The 18,710-nt window shown below is 36.9% G+C and overlaps 1 protein-coding gene across 3 annotated transcripts in view; it reads left to right on the top strand.

The window, feature by feature from the left end:
* The window catches only part of PRKN (parkin RBR E3 ubiquitin protein ligase), a 712,723-nt gene that overhangs the window by 320,763 nt on the left and 373,250 nt on the right, over nucleotides 1-18,710 (top strand). For all 3 annotated transcript variants that reach the window (XM_083372991.1, XM_083372990.1, XM_083372989.1), the window contains one exon: nucleotides 14,090-14,173. In XM_083372991.1, coding sequence (XP_083229117.1) covers nucleotides 14,090-14,173 — 84 coding nt within the window. The remainder of the gene's footprint in view (nucleotides 1-14,089; nucleotides 14,174-18,710) is intronic.

The raw sequence follows: 18,710 nt of genomic DNA, 5'->3' as shown, positions 1-18,710 counted from the left end.
AATGGAATACCTACTATTTAGTTCCATCACCTCTGAACTGGTTTGATCTTGCTACAGTAGAGGTTTGCACATTGTAAAAGAAATGATTTCTTACAGCCTCTGGATTTTTCTCAAGATAAATATTTTCATACGTCTTTGTGCTCTGTCAAGTATTGTTGGCTCAGAAATGGCAATGTTATGGAAGGAAACGTCCTTGTTTTTGAGTATAGCGAAGTATTGTGTTCTTCTTTGTGAATTAGGATTATGTATGTTTCATATATTTAATAATTTATTTGTAGCCTCACGTATGGGATGAAGGAGACCTTGCCAGTGCTTTTCAGTAATTGAAGGTTCTGGGCATATTAATCAATGGTACATTTTGTCTCCTCTTTCATTTTTTTCAATGGCCTTGGAGATTTTTGAAATGGGATGGTAACATACATAATTCAGTCTTTGTTTTTTTACTGCCAAAGCTGTGAGGAAGCATCCAGCTACAAGACTCTAGCAAACTAGGCCATAATTTTTCTCTGTTTGGCAGTTGTGAATGTTTCCTTCTGAAAACTCTGTTGAGATCTATCATGTCCAAAGTGTATATAATTAGCCATTTCCTTTTTCATCAGTGACCAGAGCTTGCTCTGTAAGTTTTACTGTTTATCTTGTAAAGCCTCCAATCTTGGCAGTTTTGAATTGTCAGTAGAAGATATTTGACATCTTTCTGTAGTGATGAATATCCAGAGAGATTCCTGCTTATTTAACTTTTTAGGAGTTTATGAGGCAGGAAATCCAGTTCTTAAGTATATCCAGAAGTCAACAACTTGTATCCTATCTCAGCTTGTTCTCCCACTTCAAGAGTTTGTGCACATTAAATCTTTCAGAGAGGTTCAGCCTGATATTATTTTGATTAGAATTCTCTTTTTGTAACTAGGCTAATGATATACATTTCCTTAAATTGTTGCTCTGTACCTAGATGACAGTTTGCTTTTTTGCTAGTAATAGTTTGATCCGATCACTTAAACTTTAAAAACAACTATTTTCTATAAATAGAATCAAATTTAGGTCCTGGTGCTTCATTTTCTTCTTGCTGCTCTTTATCAAGTTTAATTATACATAATTCAATTGTTTGGGTTCTCTGCAACTGTCAGTTTCCATATTATAACAGCTCTTTCTTCATAGAACCATGGTATATTATGTACCTGCCACAGCTATCTCTGTTTTGTGCCTATCATCGCAGTTGCATTTTTAGGCAATTGGTACATGATTGATAGAATGCAGACCTGGAGTTAATTTAATTAGATGTTCATCTCTCTGTGCATATTCCAAATATACAAGGTACTTGATTACATAGTTTGTATTTTCATGAATCTTGTTTGAAAAATCTTTATAAAATTCAGTCTCCTCTCCACACCTCCTTCTATTAGCAATTAGTAAGCTAATAATTAAACCAATAAGTCTGCCATAATTCTGTAATAATCGCAGAAGTGGCATAAATTGTTGAATTTCTTCATCTCTGGTGTTTCTTCAGCCATTTATTTATTCGTTTGCATGCAGTATATATGTCATTCATATATGGTTTTTAACAGATATGTATAACTGCATAGGGATAAGAGTGCAATAGTCATGTGTTATAACAAACTTACTCACTGCTATCACATATTGTAACAATTGCTTAACTAGAACAAATACAAAATTGATATAAAAATATGGTTGCTGGCGTTAACTATAGACATTATAAATAGAGCCATCATGAAATAAAAAGTGTATTTGTTTTATACTTGCATTTAAATGTTTAAACTGACTTTTTTTGAATTTGCAAAGCTTTAAGTAGCGTGAATACTCTAGGTCAGTGGTGGGGAACTATGGCAGAGGGGGCACTTGGAGCCCTCTCTGTGGACATGTGTGCCTTGCTCTTTGGCTAGGTTTTTGCAGGAAAAAGCCATTTCTCAAGCCCCTTCCTAGCCAAAACAAGCCTCTGGAGTGAGTGCACTGTTTTCACCTTTGAATTATATCAAATCTGACACCAGATGACCTGAGTGCTGCATGCATTACTCTCAAGCTTACAAAGTATAAGCCAAGGTTAGACAAATTATCAGCATGCATACAACAGCAAAAATCACATTAATTGTTCAAAAGCATGCCAAATACAAACTTTTACCTTTCAGTAAAAAGTTGTTTGTATCATTCAAAGCTTGTTATCGTGTTTTTCTTTTAAGACAAAAGATGTTAGTGTATGAGTTGTTTTTTCTAAACTAAAACCTCAGTATTCAGATTAAATTGCCATTGGCACTTTGCGATAAATAAGTGGGTTTTGGGTTGCAGTTTGGGCACTCAGTCTCTAAAAGGTTCGCCATCACTGCTGTAGGTCCACCTAGGAAAAAATAACTCATTTGGATTGGTCCAGTCATAGAAAACAATGGAAGCTTGGCATATGCTGCTGTTCTGTTGTTTTCTATCAAGAACCATAGACTAGGAGGCTGGCATTCATAGAAACTCAAACTCATCAAAACAAATCATTGTACATAACAATGAGAGAGAGAGAGCACAGTTCTGTTACGCTCGGGCTGTTTGTTGTCTTTTATTTCTACAGGCATGGGAGAAAGGAAAGTCACTTTTATCACTTTGGAATAAATTGTTGACTATTTCAGGATTTGTTAAAGGGACAGTGAGAATGCTTTTTGTTTGTGTGCGGGTATGCATTGCATTTTCAAGATGCCAATTATTTGTTAATAATTCATTCAGAAATATGTGTTTGTGGTCTAAATTTATCAGACACCTCTAGCCTAAAAGTTTCAGCTACTGAGTCTCTCTTACATTTGTTGGCATCATAACTATAGGCTACTTTGGAATCAGAATACACCCAAACTTTTAATGGGATACTTTGCAGGATTGAAGTGCAGGAACAACTCCCAAATGGCCTTATTGCTCACGAATTTCTACATGAGAGTACTGCAGAAGAGTCTCTTATTTATGACCAAATGTCTCCAAAAATTAGATTAATACATAAAAAGTAGGTTGCAATTTCATTATCCTTTAAATAATTTTTCCCCTTGTACATATTTTTTAAACTATATCCAAAAGACAGCTGCAAAGACAATTTCACAAATTAGTTTTACACCAGAATACTTTTATTGCATAATAATCTTGCATTTCACTTTTAGAGAAAGTATTTTTCCCACTTTCACCTAATTGGACAAAAGAGCCCCTTGACAATCAGTTTTCCTGCCAAGTCTCACCCCATGAATGAGAAAGTTTAGTTCTACCTGTGCTAAAGAAACATTCCCCCCTTATGTTAACCTCACCCATGGGTAGCCTTAAGTTAAATAAAATCTGTTAGGCTATATAATTCATAGTTTTAGGGTGAACTTAAGTGTTTGTGGTGATTTGAATCAAAAGGCAGGATCGAGATCAGCTGTGAGAATAACACATTTTTTGTCATTATATTTTCTGCCAAGACAGGGATGGGTGGATAGTACTCCTAAGGACACTTCCTCCCTGCCTCTGCTGTTAAAAATGAATTAGTGACATTATAGGATTGGTTTTGTAGATCCAGATTTATCGCAAGATTCAAGAAAATGTTTAAAAGCAAATGACATTTCTACGTTGATCGTGCCCAGCAATTCTTACTTTACTTAATCTGATCTCATTTCATAAACCTTGCCTGATTTAATAAATATAGATTGGTTGGATTAGAAGGTGTTTGTTAAGATGTAAAGAAAGGTGGTAGAAATAAAGCTGTACCTGATAATAACTCTTGCAATTCAAATATATTTGCATGCTCGGAATTGAAATGAGATCTCATACCATGTGATCTTTGGCTGACTTTAATCTGGTAGCTAAAAGCCCCATTTCTGTGTTAGTTAGATTATTCTTAGCAAAAGAGAATTTAAAACAGTGATGGTAATCAGAAGATTCTTATTGAAAGGACATAAACAAGAACCATCTCACTTAGAATCTGAATTTGCTACCTGCAAAATGATAGACTGCTTCTGAACTTGTAATCACTATATTTAGCACAGAGCTTAGAAATAGGGAAAAATGTTGATAATCATATATGGGGAGGTTCAGTTTTGGAAAAAGGAGGCTAACATATCTACGGTATCCATTTAGGACAACACATTTGCCCATGTTAATATATATTAATCTTGACATTTTAATACGCTGGTTGTAGGTTCTCAACAAAAAGATTCCTACTGTATCAGGCCACACTCCCGTCTAGTTTTTGCATACTCTTTCAAACAGTGGCTAGTCCATTTCCAAAGGAAAGAAAAATATCCAACCAGAAGACAAAGATAATAGTTTACATAGAATCAAAACCAGCATGGAATTACAGAGTTTCAGGAACAATTTCTGGTATTAAGTCCAAGCCCCTGCTCAGGACAGGAATCAAAATGAAACTATAGTCCAGGGCTTTTCAACCAGTGGTACGGGTACCACCTGTGGTACATTGGCACCTGGCAGGTGGCACACGACCATCCTAGAAAAGTGGTAGTGGGGGAGGGGAATGAGCTGAACCGGTGGCAGCACTGCACAAGCCTGAGCGAGAGATGGCTGGAGTTGTAGGGCTGTCAGGGTCAGCAGAAGCACCAGGATCAACGCCAGGCTCCAGCTGGAGCTTGGCGCTGATCCTGGCACATCTGCTGAGCCCAGAAGTGCCAATCAGCTGGAATGTTGCAGCATCTCCACGTCTTGTGATTTACATTCAGATGTTTGGCAACTGATTCATATTTATGACCGTCACAGTGTCCCAGGGTCATGTGAAGTGACCAAAACCTGGTGCAACCACCCAGCAGAGGGGGGGGGAATAAAAACCAAGCACCTCTCCCCACCCCACCCCCGCTGCCAATCCTCAACAGAAATGTTCATAACAATGAAAACCTTGGACAGGAGGAAGAGCACCGCCAGGCGGGCAGGCAGGTGTCTTGCTCAGCTGTGGCTTGGGGGGCACTTTTTTCAGTGCCATTGTAACTTCAGTCACTAAGCAAATTGTTGTAAATTGAGGAATACCTGTACTTCATCACTTTTTTTCCTCTTTTTTTGGTCAGGTTTTTGACACCTTGCTATGCCAGGGCTTTTCAACCTTTTCACCCATTGTACCACTTTTAGGATATGGCAACATTCGAGTACTATCAGTCGCCTAGCAAGTCGCCTGCCACCAGTTCAGCTCATTCCCCTCCCCCACTACCACTTTTCTAGGATGGTCATGTACCACCTGCCAGGTGCCAATGTACCACAGGTGGTACCCGTACCACTGGTTGAAAAGCCCTGAGCTAGGCGACTGGTGGTACTCGAATGTTGCCATATCCTAAAAGTGGTACAATGGGTGAAAAGGTTGAAAAGCCCTGCTATAGTCAACTGATCATTTTTCAGTATTTGGTTAAAGACCTGCAGTGAAGAAACTGGTTTTTGAGAACTTGGCTCCATTGTGAGATTGCTATCATTCTTGGGGCATTTTTTCTAACACTGAACTGGAATCTTCCCTTCTATAACTTTTCATTATTCAATATCCTACCTTTGTGACAATAAAAAGAGGCTTGATTATCTTCTGCAAAGGATGTTATCAAATCTTCCCATCCAGTCATCTTTTCTGAAGGCTAAACATAATTAGTTTCATCCATGACTTCATGGAACATAATTTCTAGTTTCCAAAATGTCCTTACTGTCCTTATTCAGGTTTCTCTAAATAAAACAGAGTAAAATGGAATTATTTGATGTGATTTGGAAATTGTTTATTTTCATTTCATACTTTCTATTTCTTTTCTTGCCTGATGTAAAATGGTGATCTAGATTTTAATTGATTTAAAGTATTATTTATTTTATTTAAAGTACTATTTTAATTAGGTAAAGGTAAAGGTTCCCCCGCACATGCGTGCTAGTCGTTTCCGACTCTAGGGGCCGGTGCTCATCTCCGTTTCATAGCCGAAGAGCCAGCGCTTGTCCGAGGACGTCTCCGTGGTCATGTGGCCGGCATGACTAGACGCCAAAGGCGCACGGAACGCTGTTACCTTCCCACCGGAGTGGTCCCTATTTTTCTACTTGCATTTTTACATGCTTTCGAACTGCTAGGTGGGCAGAAGCTGGGACGAGTAACAGGCGCTCACTCTGCTACGCGGCACTCGGGATTCGACCCGCCAAACGGCCGACCTTCCGATTGACAAGCTCAGCGTCCTAACCCACTGAGCCACCGCGTCCCTACTATTTTAATTACTTCACTCCAAAAAGATTCTTAGCAACTCACAATAAAATATAAATGGTATAAAAGTGAACAATAAAAGCAAACAAGCAGAGACTTCTGTGTTAGACATTATGGCGTGACGGGCACAGGAAAACGGGGCTTCTTTTCCACATCCGACAAAGAAGAAAGGGACTCTCATCAATTGCAGAGGGGTGGCAGCCTTTCCGTTTGATCTGAGGAAGCCCTTCAAATTGGCAGAAGAAAGACTGGCCACATTTATGTGGCCAGCCAGAAGCCACTAACAAGCCAAGACAAGCACTAACTAGCAACCTCTGAACAACACGGATGGAAACAGGTGAGAACGGTCCTCTCTTCCTGGAAAAAAGAATTCCCAAAGCAAAGAATCCCCCAGATGATAGAAAGAAGGGGAATTTCCACCCCATTCTCTCAGGAAAAGAGAAGTGGTGAACAACTTTCTTTGGGGAGAGATTAGAGAAAACTATAAGATTAATTTGGATTTAATATAGAGGTATAGCTTTGACAAATTTGGGGACTAAAAGTTTTTTTTTAAGACTTTCTTTTTAAAATATATTTGGAAAATTGGTGAATTAGGTTTGTATTTAAAAGCTGGAAGATGGATGTTTGTGACATCTAGTGGTGAAACCTGTCATTACAATTTATTATGCTTAAGGGAAATTTGGCACAAAGCCCAGATATAGATAAGGCTCTTTGTTGTTCTTGAAAACTTTCACTTTTGCAGACTGCAGCTGGGAAAAGGGGGGAATCATTGGACTGTTTTATCTGCATTAAGGAGACAATAAACCATTCTAAATTGGCTGGCCTGGATTACAAATATTGACTGACTTTTAGTTTTGAGAATTATCAAGAAATATTAAGAAACAGTGGGAAAGTTGCTTCTGGACTATTTCTCTTTGGAAGAAACATGGATAATCAACAAGAAAATGTAAATGGACTTCAGAAAGAAATTCTTTCCATGCTGCAATCAATTCAAGAGACAATTGTTTTAAATTATGAGGAGACTAAAAACAATTTTAATAACATAAATGAGCAAATCTCCAATTTAAACGTACAAGCAAAAAACATTCAGAAAATGACCATAAAGAATGAACTAGCAACTCAGAAACCAGAATTAAAAATAGAGGAAACTGACATAAAGATAGAGGATTTGAAAGAAGAAACCAACAGACAGGTGCAAAGAAATAAAAATTTGGAAGACCCAGATATAACATCAGAAATGGGCAACACATTTTACTTTTCAAGACTTCAGAACATATTTGAGAACAAGGAAGAAGAATTGATAGAATGGATGACAGAGCTGTTAGGAGAAATGCTGAAAACTGGGGAACAAGAAACTAAAAGAGAACTGAAGGAAAAAGAAAATGGAGGCTATTTAACGAATATAAATGGATTAAGCGTTTTTACAAAAACACTGTAATTGTCTTTTTTATTCCAAATAATATATACAGAAGAAATACTTGGTGAACTAAATGCACTGATTTGCAAAGTTGTTTGGCAAAGGAAGAAAGCTAGAGTAAGACTGGAAAAAATAGAGGTCCTGATTAATTAGATGAGGTATTATACCATCTAGTGGATGTTTGAATATGATTTAAATAATAGACAATTGTTAGAAATAAAAGGACCATTATAAATTAGAAGGATGTGATTTGTAACTAGGATAACTTAATTTTTTATAAGATGGGAAATAGGAAAATTCTAAGAGGGTTGGTATAAGGGAAGCTTTTAGTTACCCATATGTAATTAATTATGAGAAAAATGATAATTGAAAAAGTTATTCTGAATATTGATGGGAAATTAAAATTGGAAAAAAGAGAAAAACCAGGATACAGATTGAATAAGGAAACTGATTGCAAATGTATTTGAGATATGTTTCGGCTAGAGAAGATATTATAAACTGATATTATTGACAATGTATAACATTAGAAACATGTGATGAAGATGTTTATATTTAATTGTATAGGTATTAATAGCAGTAAGAATTATATTTGCATAGTGTGGAAAAATGATTATTATTAGAAGAAGCGAGGCCCAGGAAAATACTGGATGGTGTAGTATTGGATATTTTGAGTGAAAGTTAATATATACCACTGAATGATAAAGGGACCCAGATACCAAGTTGTTTATTAAGTACTTATGACTGTAAAACTTGAAATTAATAAAATATTTACAAAAAAAAGCAAACAAGCAATAATATGATCAACAATATCTGCTGTGGCCTTTAGTCAGCCACGCCAAAACACACATTGGAATGGTACTGATTTCACTGTTTTTAAAACTCAAGAAGGGCATAAGCACGTGAAATCTCCATGCAAGTATGCCCTACAGTGGGGCCATTACCAAGGAGGTGTGTTATTTCATCCATGTCCCATGAGCATTTCCAATAAGAGAACTCTTAACAGCATTTCCCCTCCTCATAAACCATCCCTAGGCCCAACAGTCCTGGATAATTTGCATTCAGTCTCTGCATTGTTGTGAATTTTTAATATGCTGTATTTTCTCACAAACCAAAAGAGTTTTCCTTTTTATGATGTTTATAGCCTTAAAAAGTCTTTAAAATCATTTTTATAAGGGACAAAGGAAGGAAAGGAGAAATGCCACCGTTTGGAAAAAAAATTGTTGGAAGCAAGAGCCATATGGATAGTTAAACATCACCAATCAAAATGTAGGGGGAAAAAAACCTCAGTGCTGGAGAAAATCCAGACAGCTTTTTATTCTGTTGCTTGGCTTTAAGGTATTCACTCAATTATTCACTTTAAAAATATGTTTTGCATGCATGTTTGTTCCACAATTGGCTCATTTGCTGTTTCCTTTAACATTTTCTGTCTCATTCATAATATCAGTAGACTCAAAGATGTATTTTACTGATTGTCAGTGTATTGTTCATCAGGGGACGATATCAGTGGAAGAACATAAGCACTGATAACTTTTTCAAGACATGGTTCGAATTATCTGCCAGACATCTGGCTTTCTCATCTTAATCTCTTGACATTTTCCATGATCTCACAGGTCAAAAATGTAATTTATTTATTCCACTTGATTAATTTAGCAGTTTGCTGAATTTCCCAAGTACTTCTGTTGCTCAAATTGTGGGTGAATTTTTCTCTCTCCTTTTTTGATGTTTTAAAAAATATTTTTAGGTTTTGGTTTTTTCCCCCCTAGCAGTAACAGCTTGATAGCATAACATTTGGTTTTTTTGGCCACTACAACCATGGGACTGGCTTTCTAGGTTTAGTAATCCTGGTGATTCTGGGGTTATGTCGTGGGCAAGAAGACCTCTGGAGAGCTGTCATCAAATTCATCCAGTATTGTTATAACTGTGGAGACCATGGTTTGCAATTCCTTGTGTTTCCCTGTCATGGCCAAGAGGTCCACTTTAAAGTTGTGGATAAATTTGGGACAGTCTTTGAAGTTAAAAAATATTTTTCACTTTCAGCAGTAATGTTCAGTCTGTGGTTTTAGCCTCTCACAACTCCAAAAGAACACTTGGAAGGAAACATCCCGCAAGTTGTTGGACAGGATTTCGAAACATGTATAATGGGTTTTTCTTCATCATCAAGATCAGAATCAGATGGAATGAGGCTGGCAGTATCTAGATTATATTAAAGGACCACTGAAACACTGGCATTACATTGTTGCGCTACAAATTGGCAGATGTTCCTTCAAGAAAAAGTTTTTTTGCTGTGTCCCCAAGTTTCTCTGTACATATTTTTAGAAAGAAGCTCAGAAGCGTTTGAACTTAGAGTTCTTCTGGTGCCAGGTACATTAGCATTCTCAAGATGTCTTAAAGTCCTGGTCCACAAATTCTTAAATTGTGTAATTGATTTATAGATTGGAGTGCTCTTAGACCTATTCCTTTCTTCTCTGTAAAGGGATATACACGCTAATGACATCACACACATGATAAATATTTAAAATTACATTCCTCTCTAGCATGCCCTGTGAGCCTTTTAAGTGGACCAGTTAAGAAGCAGTAACCACGGACACTAACACTACCTTTACTGTAAGATTACAATAACAGAATCTTGCGAGTCAGAAAGTATTTCTCTCCTCCCTTACTTTTACTCTTCCCAAAACTAAGAAGGGTTCTTTCTGAGATGCTTTCACCATCCTACCTCCTTTGGATTCAGATTTCATTTATCAGACCATTCTCTCTAGGTTGTGCCTCTTCCTCTGTCTCCTGAAGTCATTCTCACATACCCTTACAGTCCCTATATATTTCGATAAGATCTTAGGCGCTCTAGAGATTTACTTGGCTCAGATTGGGGCACTGCCTATTAAGGGCAATAATTTGTTCCTGTTGAGGCTGGGAGATAGAACCTGTTTCTCATGAGACAATGGCGATCAGATTTAATACTTGGTGGTGAAGGGAAGACACTAAGTAAGCCATGACTCATTACTGTAAGTGCCTGCAGGATCAGGACTGACTAAGCTTCAAGGCTCCTGTGCCAAAAGAGCATGTGTGTTATTTAGAGAAGGAGAGTGGAGAAAGACAGCAGATATCAGAACATGAAGACAAAGAGAAGTCTGCAGAGCATGTACTTGAAATTACGCTTATCAAGGCCAGTATACCAGACTCCCCCATCTGTCTGCGTTGCTTGGTTAGGACCTGGCTCATTTGTCAGGCATTAAATAGGTCTGGTTCCTCTCTCAGAATTTCTTAGGTGAGGAAATGAGAGGCCAGAGTGTTCCCAAGTTAGCTGTTTGCTGAGGGTGGGGATGCCCATTCAATCTGCTAGTGCAAAGGAGGATAATGAGCCTCACACTGCTGCCACCTGCCCCATCTTTCCCTCTTGATATTATTTTGAGAATTTATTTAAGACTGGAGAGCCATTTGTCTGAAATGATATAAGGTTTCCTGCCTGAGCAGGGAGTTGGACTAGATGACTTTCAAGATCCCTTCCAACATTATTGTAATGTACTGGCCTTTATATGCTGTAAATGTTGCTTGTGTTGTATTACTTGCTAATTACTTAGTTCAAGTGTATCTTGTAACGGTTGCTGGGCTAGGCTAGACTGGTTGTCTCCAGCTGGCTAAGTAGGTCTTTGGGTGGGAAACCACTGCTTTAAACCTATTGGGTGCCACCTATCGGCCAACTGTATAAATAGCTGCGCAACAGCTCCTATGTTGCTTCTGTTATGTTCTGACCTTCAATAAAGCCTGTTGCTGTCTGAACCTCCCATCTCGCTCAATGCCTGCAAAGAACCGGCTACACAACAATTATTGTTGTTGTTGTTATAGTTCTTGTTGACACTCCAAAGATACTATGCTTGTTTTCAACCCTTGACCCAGAATGCTTAAGTCTGGGAACAATAACTCTGGTAGGTTTTCTACATGTTTGGAGTCCAGTGTTTGTTTGCTACCTTATTACTCATAAGTCATCTTCCTGCCTCTCTGTCTACAAGGGACTTTACCACATTCTTTCAATTGTTAATAACTGTAATTGCCATTGTGATTGCATTGTAATTGCCAATGACCAGGGAAGCTGGGTTACCATTCTTCAAAAACCTCTAAGAAGTTTGCATAATTCTTATCAATAGCTGTACCTGTTGGAAACTCTCTGGTCCCTTCCTTCTGCTACTAATTATTAGCTGCTAGTTGTTTTAGGATTTTCTTGCAATTTTAAAAGTTCTTTTTATAGTGTTATATGCTGGTCTTTTATTGTATTTGGGCTTGGACTGTAATTAATTTGATTATTTGATTGAAAGTTCACATTTATACCAGATACATTGCAGAAAAAAGTTGAGTAATAAATCTCTGTCAATTAAAATGAATTGATGGAACTGTATAAAATAGTTATATTGATCAAAATTTCACAGAAATCTGATGCCTGTTTAGACTCAATACAGATGCAGCCAACAATCTCAATAACACCAATTTCAGTGTATTTAGACAGGTATTGTTTAGGGTTATATTCAATTTGCTTGTACCAATTCAGTTTCCTTACCAGCTCAATTGATAACACTACCAGTTCAATTTGGTTGTACCAATCTGCTTTTGTTCTCTTGGTTTTTTAAGATAGTTTCATTATGAACTTTAATATACCCCAACCGAAAGGCCAATGATAGTAGTAATGGTTTTATAATCTTGCAAGGTTTTTTTGTTTGTTTGTTTGTTTTTTGGATTATGGTAAACTAGTGTTTCACTGGAGAAGAGCCTAATGCTGGGAAAGGTTGAGGGCAAGAGAAGAAGGGAATGACAGAGAATGAAGTGGCTGGATGGAATCATTGAAGCAGTAGGCGTGAGCTTAAATGGACTCCAGAAGATGGTAGAGGACAGGAAGGCCTGGAGAAACGTTGTCCATGGGGTCGCGATGGATCGGACACAACTTCGCAAATAACAACAACAACTAGTGTTTATAATTTACTTTGCTGTAGCTTTCGGCAGTTTAGTTGATTGGCTGATTACAGATAATCAACTTTGCTCACAATAATTGAAATATTTATCTTTCATATTACTCTATTTTGTTGTTTATTCAGAAGCAGCACAATTAAAATAAGGCATATTATACAACATAAAATTTAAAATATAAAATACAAGATTAAAATATGTACAAGTTAAACAGATCTTGTCCAGAAACTAGCAACATTAATTGTGTTGCGTCGCACTGCCATGACCTCAAGTCTACACTGATCAGGACACAAAAGGGCAGGTGTCCATATGGGTTACTCTATTTTAATATTCATACTTAGTACAAATAGGCACTTTAATATTTGTTTTGATTTTGTGTGTTAATAGTATTCAAAGGTGTGTGCATCTTTGTGTTTATCATGTTCATATGGGGCAGGGCAAGATAATGGAGTCTATCTCTAAACTGTCTAATTTATAAGGGCCTAACACAGCATTTCATTAAAAAAAATAGAATAATATTTAATGTTTAATTTCCACACTGGTAGCAAGATGATTCCAAAATTCAATAATTGTTAATGTGGATAAATTAGAAGCATAAGTGAGTAGAATAATAGCTGGAGTTTTTAAACAGCTGCAAGGTACTGTAGAATCTGAAAATCTCAGTGGAGGCTCTTCCTGATTTTCCTCTATCTAACTTGTAAAGACACAGGGTATATGGACAACATAATGATGATAATCTTAACAAAAAAGCAGTTTTTTCAATGGGGAAAAAAACCCTGTCCTTTGGATATATTCTGAATCAGGCATTTAGCACCTAAAGTCAAATCTAGGACTTGGATTGTGCTTGGAAAAGAATCAAAAGCCAGTTGTTATCTTTTCCCACTGACTAAGTATATGATAATGACAGCTGCTGCACCAGTGAATATGATGTATAACCGTAGGAGCTATTTTGACAGGAACATGTTTTCATTTTACATATCTGTTGTTTTGTTTATGTGTGTAATACATTTAATGTACACTTTGCTGTTTGTTCTTACATTCATTGTATTTGGAACTATCTAAGGTAAATGTTGTTGAAGAAAGTCATGACAGATTTCTTTTCAGACAGCAAGCTGTGAAACAGAAGTGTGAAATCCATTGTATTATAGATGAGAATATAATTCATGAAATACACATATGTATACATATAGAATATATATATATATATATATATATATATATATATATATATATATATATATATATATATATATATATATATATAAATATATGTGATAGAACATTACAATGGAAAATATATTTTTTAAATTGTGGAACAATAGAAAACCTTGAATGCACTGGTGATTGAATATACTTTCTACTGATCAATTGGATATAAATCAGCCTATTTATCCCTACTATATATTTTCTCATTTTTCTTTTGTATTACTTTGGTAAAGCTTCTGGCTTTTCCTTTTATTTTATTTTTGCCTTTTCTGTACGTTCTAACAGAAAAATCAACTGTTTTCTTACCCTTGAGTTTTGATTTTATTCTCCATTTCTGTTTTCCGAAGGATCCGTCTTGCTGGGAAGATGTTTTGATTCCAAACAGCATCAGTGGTGTTTGTCATTACCAAAATTGCAGTGGAGAAATAGCGGTAAGAGACTATTAAAAAAAAAATTTCCTTTCCATTCAATCATGTCCGATTCTCAGTCATTGCCTGGAGAAGTCCCTACAGTTTTCTTGGCAAGGCTTTTCAGAAACAAATTCCTAGGGCTGAAAGAAAGTAACTAGCCCAAGGTTAGTTACTTTGCCTAATAAGGTGTACACTAATTTTTTTCACTTATGTTACAGAATATACAATACCATTCATTATTAAAGTAAACAAATCAATTACCAATTGGAAATTTTTGCAAAAACCAATTATTAAAAAAACATGGTTGATAGAACGTGTAGTACTCTAATACGATATAAAAACAGCATCCAGTCTGTCATTGAGGGTTAAATACTTTCCTCTTTTACTCTCTTCCAGGACATAGTCTGAATCCTAGCTGATATTGTGGATAAGGCTAATTTGTCAGCATCTTTCCTCATAGTTTTTCAGGTTTTCTTGGAGGAAAACCTGCTCAAAATAATCCTTGATTATGGCATGTAATCCCAAATCTAATCTATGATTAAAAGTACAAATTCATCTGGATATTTGTCTGTCCTGGGAATAACCTTACAATGTTCTGATAACCAGAATCCAATTGCTGTAATCTCCTGAACATGTGATACTTTTATCCTTTAGGATTTAACTACAATGTTAGTATACTTTATAAAATCTGCTTGTGCGGTAATGTAAAATATCAGTGAGGACACTAGTAAATATTTAGATTGCAATCTTAAAATAGAAAACTTGATTAGAGCTTGACTTTCCCATTAATTTATATAGATTTAGCCATTACAGATGCTATCTGTTTTTCCTAAAGTATTTTTTTTTGAGTGGTAGCACAATTCAACTTGCAATTTGAATTAATATCAGCCATTCAGAAACACATCAGGCTGTGCATTTCTTGCTATGTGATGCCTGTGGAGCCCATTTTATCCATATAATAACTGAGTCCACACCCCATGCTTAACAAGGGTTTGTTTTTGTTTTGTTTTGGTTGAAATGCAGTATTGCAGGCTAATTTGGCAGAGCCAGTAGTTCAACATTTTGATCCTGACTGGCTCAAGGTTGACTCAGCCTTCCATCCTTCCGAGGTCAGTAAAATGAGGACTCTGATTGTTGATATGCTGACTCTGTAAACCGCTTAAAGAGGGCTCTAAAGCACTGTGAAGTGGTATATAAGTCTAAGTGCTACTGCTATTTTTTACCTTTCTTTACTTATAATGGCATAACTACATTGCATGCAGTGTGAAACAGACATGCCTACACATGTACAAATTATTGATGGATCCACATTGGAAATCATCCACATGGAGGATGGCTCTTCTCATTTTTAATCCATAAAACGCCATGGCTGTGCAATAGCAATAGCACCTAGACTTATATATCACTTTACAGTGCTTTACAGTGTTCTCTAAGCAGTTCAGCATATTGCCCCTCAACAATCTGGGTCCTCATTTTACCAACCTTGGAATGATAGAAGGCTGAATCAACCTTGAGCCGGAGAGAATTGAATTGCCAAACTGCTGGCAACCAGCAGTCAGCAGAAATAGCGTGCAGTACTACACTCTAACCACTGCGCCACCACGGCTCATGCAGGAATGTTAATACTTTAAATAGTTTAAAAATAAGATGGCTTGTGTTATTGAATATGACGGTATGAAGTCGCAGATACAATACCTAATGTGAAACAATATGTAATTCTGATTAAGCATGCAGTCCTTTGTATGTGTGTTCTAAATTAATAGGATATATTTGTGAGCAGGCATGATTTGGAACTGAGATATGATTTGTGTGACAAGACTGTAAGAACTTAAGTAGAATAAAACTACTTTTCCCTCTTTGGCAATTATGGGCACAGTGATATAACTTATAGCTAAAATACATGTATCTTCCAAAGTAAATTTTCTACAGCCAGTTTTATTTCTACCAGAACTTCATGAATATATTCTTTTTTCTTACTCTTTCATGTTGGCAAGAATATTTCTCACTGGGGGAAAATATACCTGTTCTAATTTTAAAACTCTAAAGTTGTAATGGAAAATTATTATTGAAGGTATTGTTATGTCAAAAGCAGTGTCTTAGGGTTTGTGAAGTGAGCGACTATGAAGCAAATGAAGGTTCTCTATTTCATTTTTAAGCACCAGGCAATGAAGCAGTCTCTTTTCCTTAGCCAAGTTGTGATTGGCATGAAAGGGCCATTGAGAGTCTAACAGAATCAGGTCTTTGAGGAGGTGAGCAAAAAGACAGAACCAGGTCCTTGCTGAGAATCACTCTGAAGTAATTCAACCGCAGGGGACTCATCAACTCACTGGGGTGCACAGAAGGATAAATCTAGCTAAGAGATTTATCCACTTGCAGCAGTAAAATATTAGACAAGGGGTTCAGATTAGTCAGAAAATGTTACACTCTGGATATGAAGACACATGCGAATCACATTATTATCCAAACACATTCTTGATCTTGTTATTGTTTAACTAGGTACATCGGAAGTACTTAGGTAATTATTTCCCAGGTGTTTCTGATTGAAGAAGTCCCTACAAAGCTCTTTAAATGAAGAGTCGTGTTATATATAATGGAGAGGGTTTTCTCTAATAGTGGTCTAATAGCACTTTAGACTATCCACCCTTAGCCATTTTTATTCCATCCCAAATGAAACAGAACCAGAGCTGGTGTGCAAGCAAAAATCAAGAGTTGAGGACCACAGCAGCAATTGTTAGAAAAGCAGCCTATACCTTCCTCCCCTCTCTCATATAGATCTTGTAAATCATCTTACAGTACAAGAACAATTGATATGATCTGTTGGAGCTTTGTCCATGTAATTATTTACTTTTCAACGTGAAGGAGAATGAACACATGCATGAGCATTGTTGCAACGAGGCCTTTATGGACAAGACTGTGCTACCAGCCACAGGAAATATACTGCTCCTCCATAACAGGTTCCAAGTTAACATTCCAATTAAAGATCCAAGCTGCAACTGGACAACATCTCAAATGATATTACACATTAAATACTATACCACTTCATGAATTTGGCTGTACATTTGATATTTTGGTGGGATGAGGATCAGGTAGGTCAAGCTCTTGCCTTACAGTCTAAGTAAGAGCAAGGCCAGCAACATTCTTCGCTCCATGTGTTAATTTGAAATCTCTGAGCTCAAAGTGATTGCCTGTCCTGTAATCACAAGACCTTGGTGTTTTGGGGATATGATTCACTGGTTAGTGAGGAGTGGAAAATAGGTAGAAAACAGAATCTGTCTTCTTTTTTTCTTGGCTTTTTCTTGGCATGCATAGAAGAGGTATGGCAAAGACTTGGTTTGATATGTGCAGAATGTCAAAACTAGGAGATTTGTTCTGTATCAGTGTTTCAAAGGAAAAAATAACTTGTCCTTACTGCTACAGTGTTATTCAGACCTTTGATATCTTTGGCTGTGGAGCTTGAAAAGATGCATGGAAGTGCTTTGGAGTGTTTCCCACTTTATTTTACCTCAAGAATTTCTTTAGGTGATTCGTGGTGGCTTAAAATTTTATACTGAGACCAAAAAAAATCACTGTAAGGTTTGTTATCCAGTCTATTTTAGCAATGATCTATAACTTATGATTTTAGAGTTTTGGGAACATGTTCTGTCAATCTGCAATTAATCTTCTAGTATTTAAAATGCTGTGTGTGAATGAATACTCTGGGAGGTTTTGGTGTCATAAGGCATTGGCACAAGAAAAACTATATTCATATTTGTTGCAGAAAGCGTTTATCTTCAAATGCAAATATTCTTACAAAAACTGAAGTAGGATGTGATTTTTAACTTGTGATGGACAGTAATCTTGATCAAACATGAATGTAATGCGTAAAGCAGGGGTCCCCAACCCTCTGGTCTGTGGACCAGTACTGGGCCGCGGCATGCCAGCAACCGATCTGCACAAACAAGCAAAGCCCCATCTGTGGGATGCAGGCAGCACACAAAACCACTCACCCTCCCGTCTGCGGAAAAACCTGTCTCCACAGAACCGGTCCATGGTGCCCAAAAGGTTGGGGACCTCTGGCCTAAAGTGTTGCATGTTATGAAAGGCAAAACATTTCATGCCATTTAGTCATCCTTACTCATAGAGGTAGCTAGCAACCTGTTCAGGATTGAAAGTCAAAGTGAATATTTAAAATACTTCAGATATCAGGAACTAATTGGGTACACAAAAATATGAAAGTTTCTAGTTTGAAAAATGAGTGAATGAATGAACTTATGCTTTGCTTATAGGTAGCACTGATTGAGAAGAGATTGCAAATTCCACCTCAATTTACCTTTTCATCCATGGTTGCATAACCTGCAGGCACTGAATTAAGAGATTTGACTCCACACCACCCGACAAGCAAGCCTATCAAAGTCTTGTCCCGATTGTTGGGGACTGTATGGGCCAGGGAAGAATTAGCTCTGACTCAATCTAACCAAGTTCAAGTGACTGTGATTATTGAAACTGACTTTCCATTTTTACTTCAGGATTGGAGTTCCATTTCCCCATTCATAAGTATGAGTCATCCTGGATTCACAGA

This window comes from Vipera ursinii (assembly GCF_947247035.1).
Source record: "Vipera ursinii genome assembly, chromosome: 1".
Lineage (NCBI taxonomy): Eukaryota > Metazoa > Chordata > Lepidosauria > Squamata > Viperidae > Vipera > Vipera ursinii.
The sequence above is the reverse complement of the archived record's forward strand: the minus strand, read 5'-3'. Positions and strand labels throughout refer to the sequence as shown.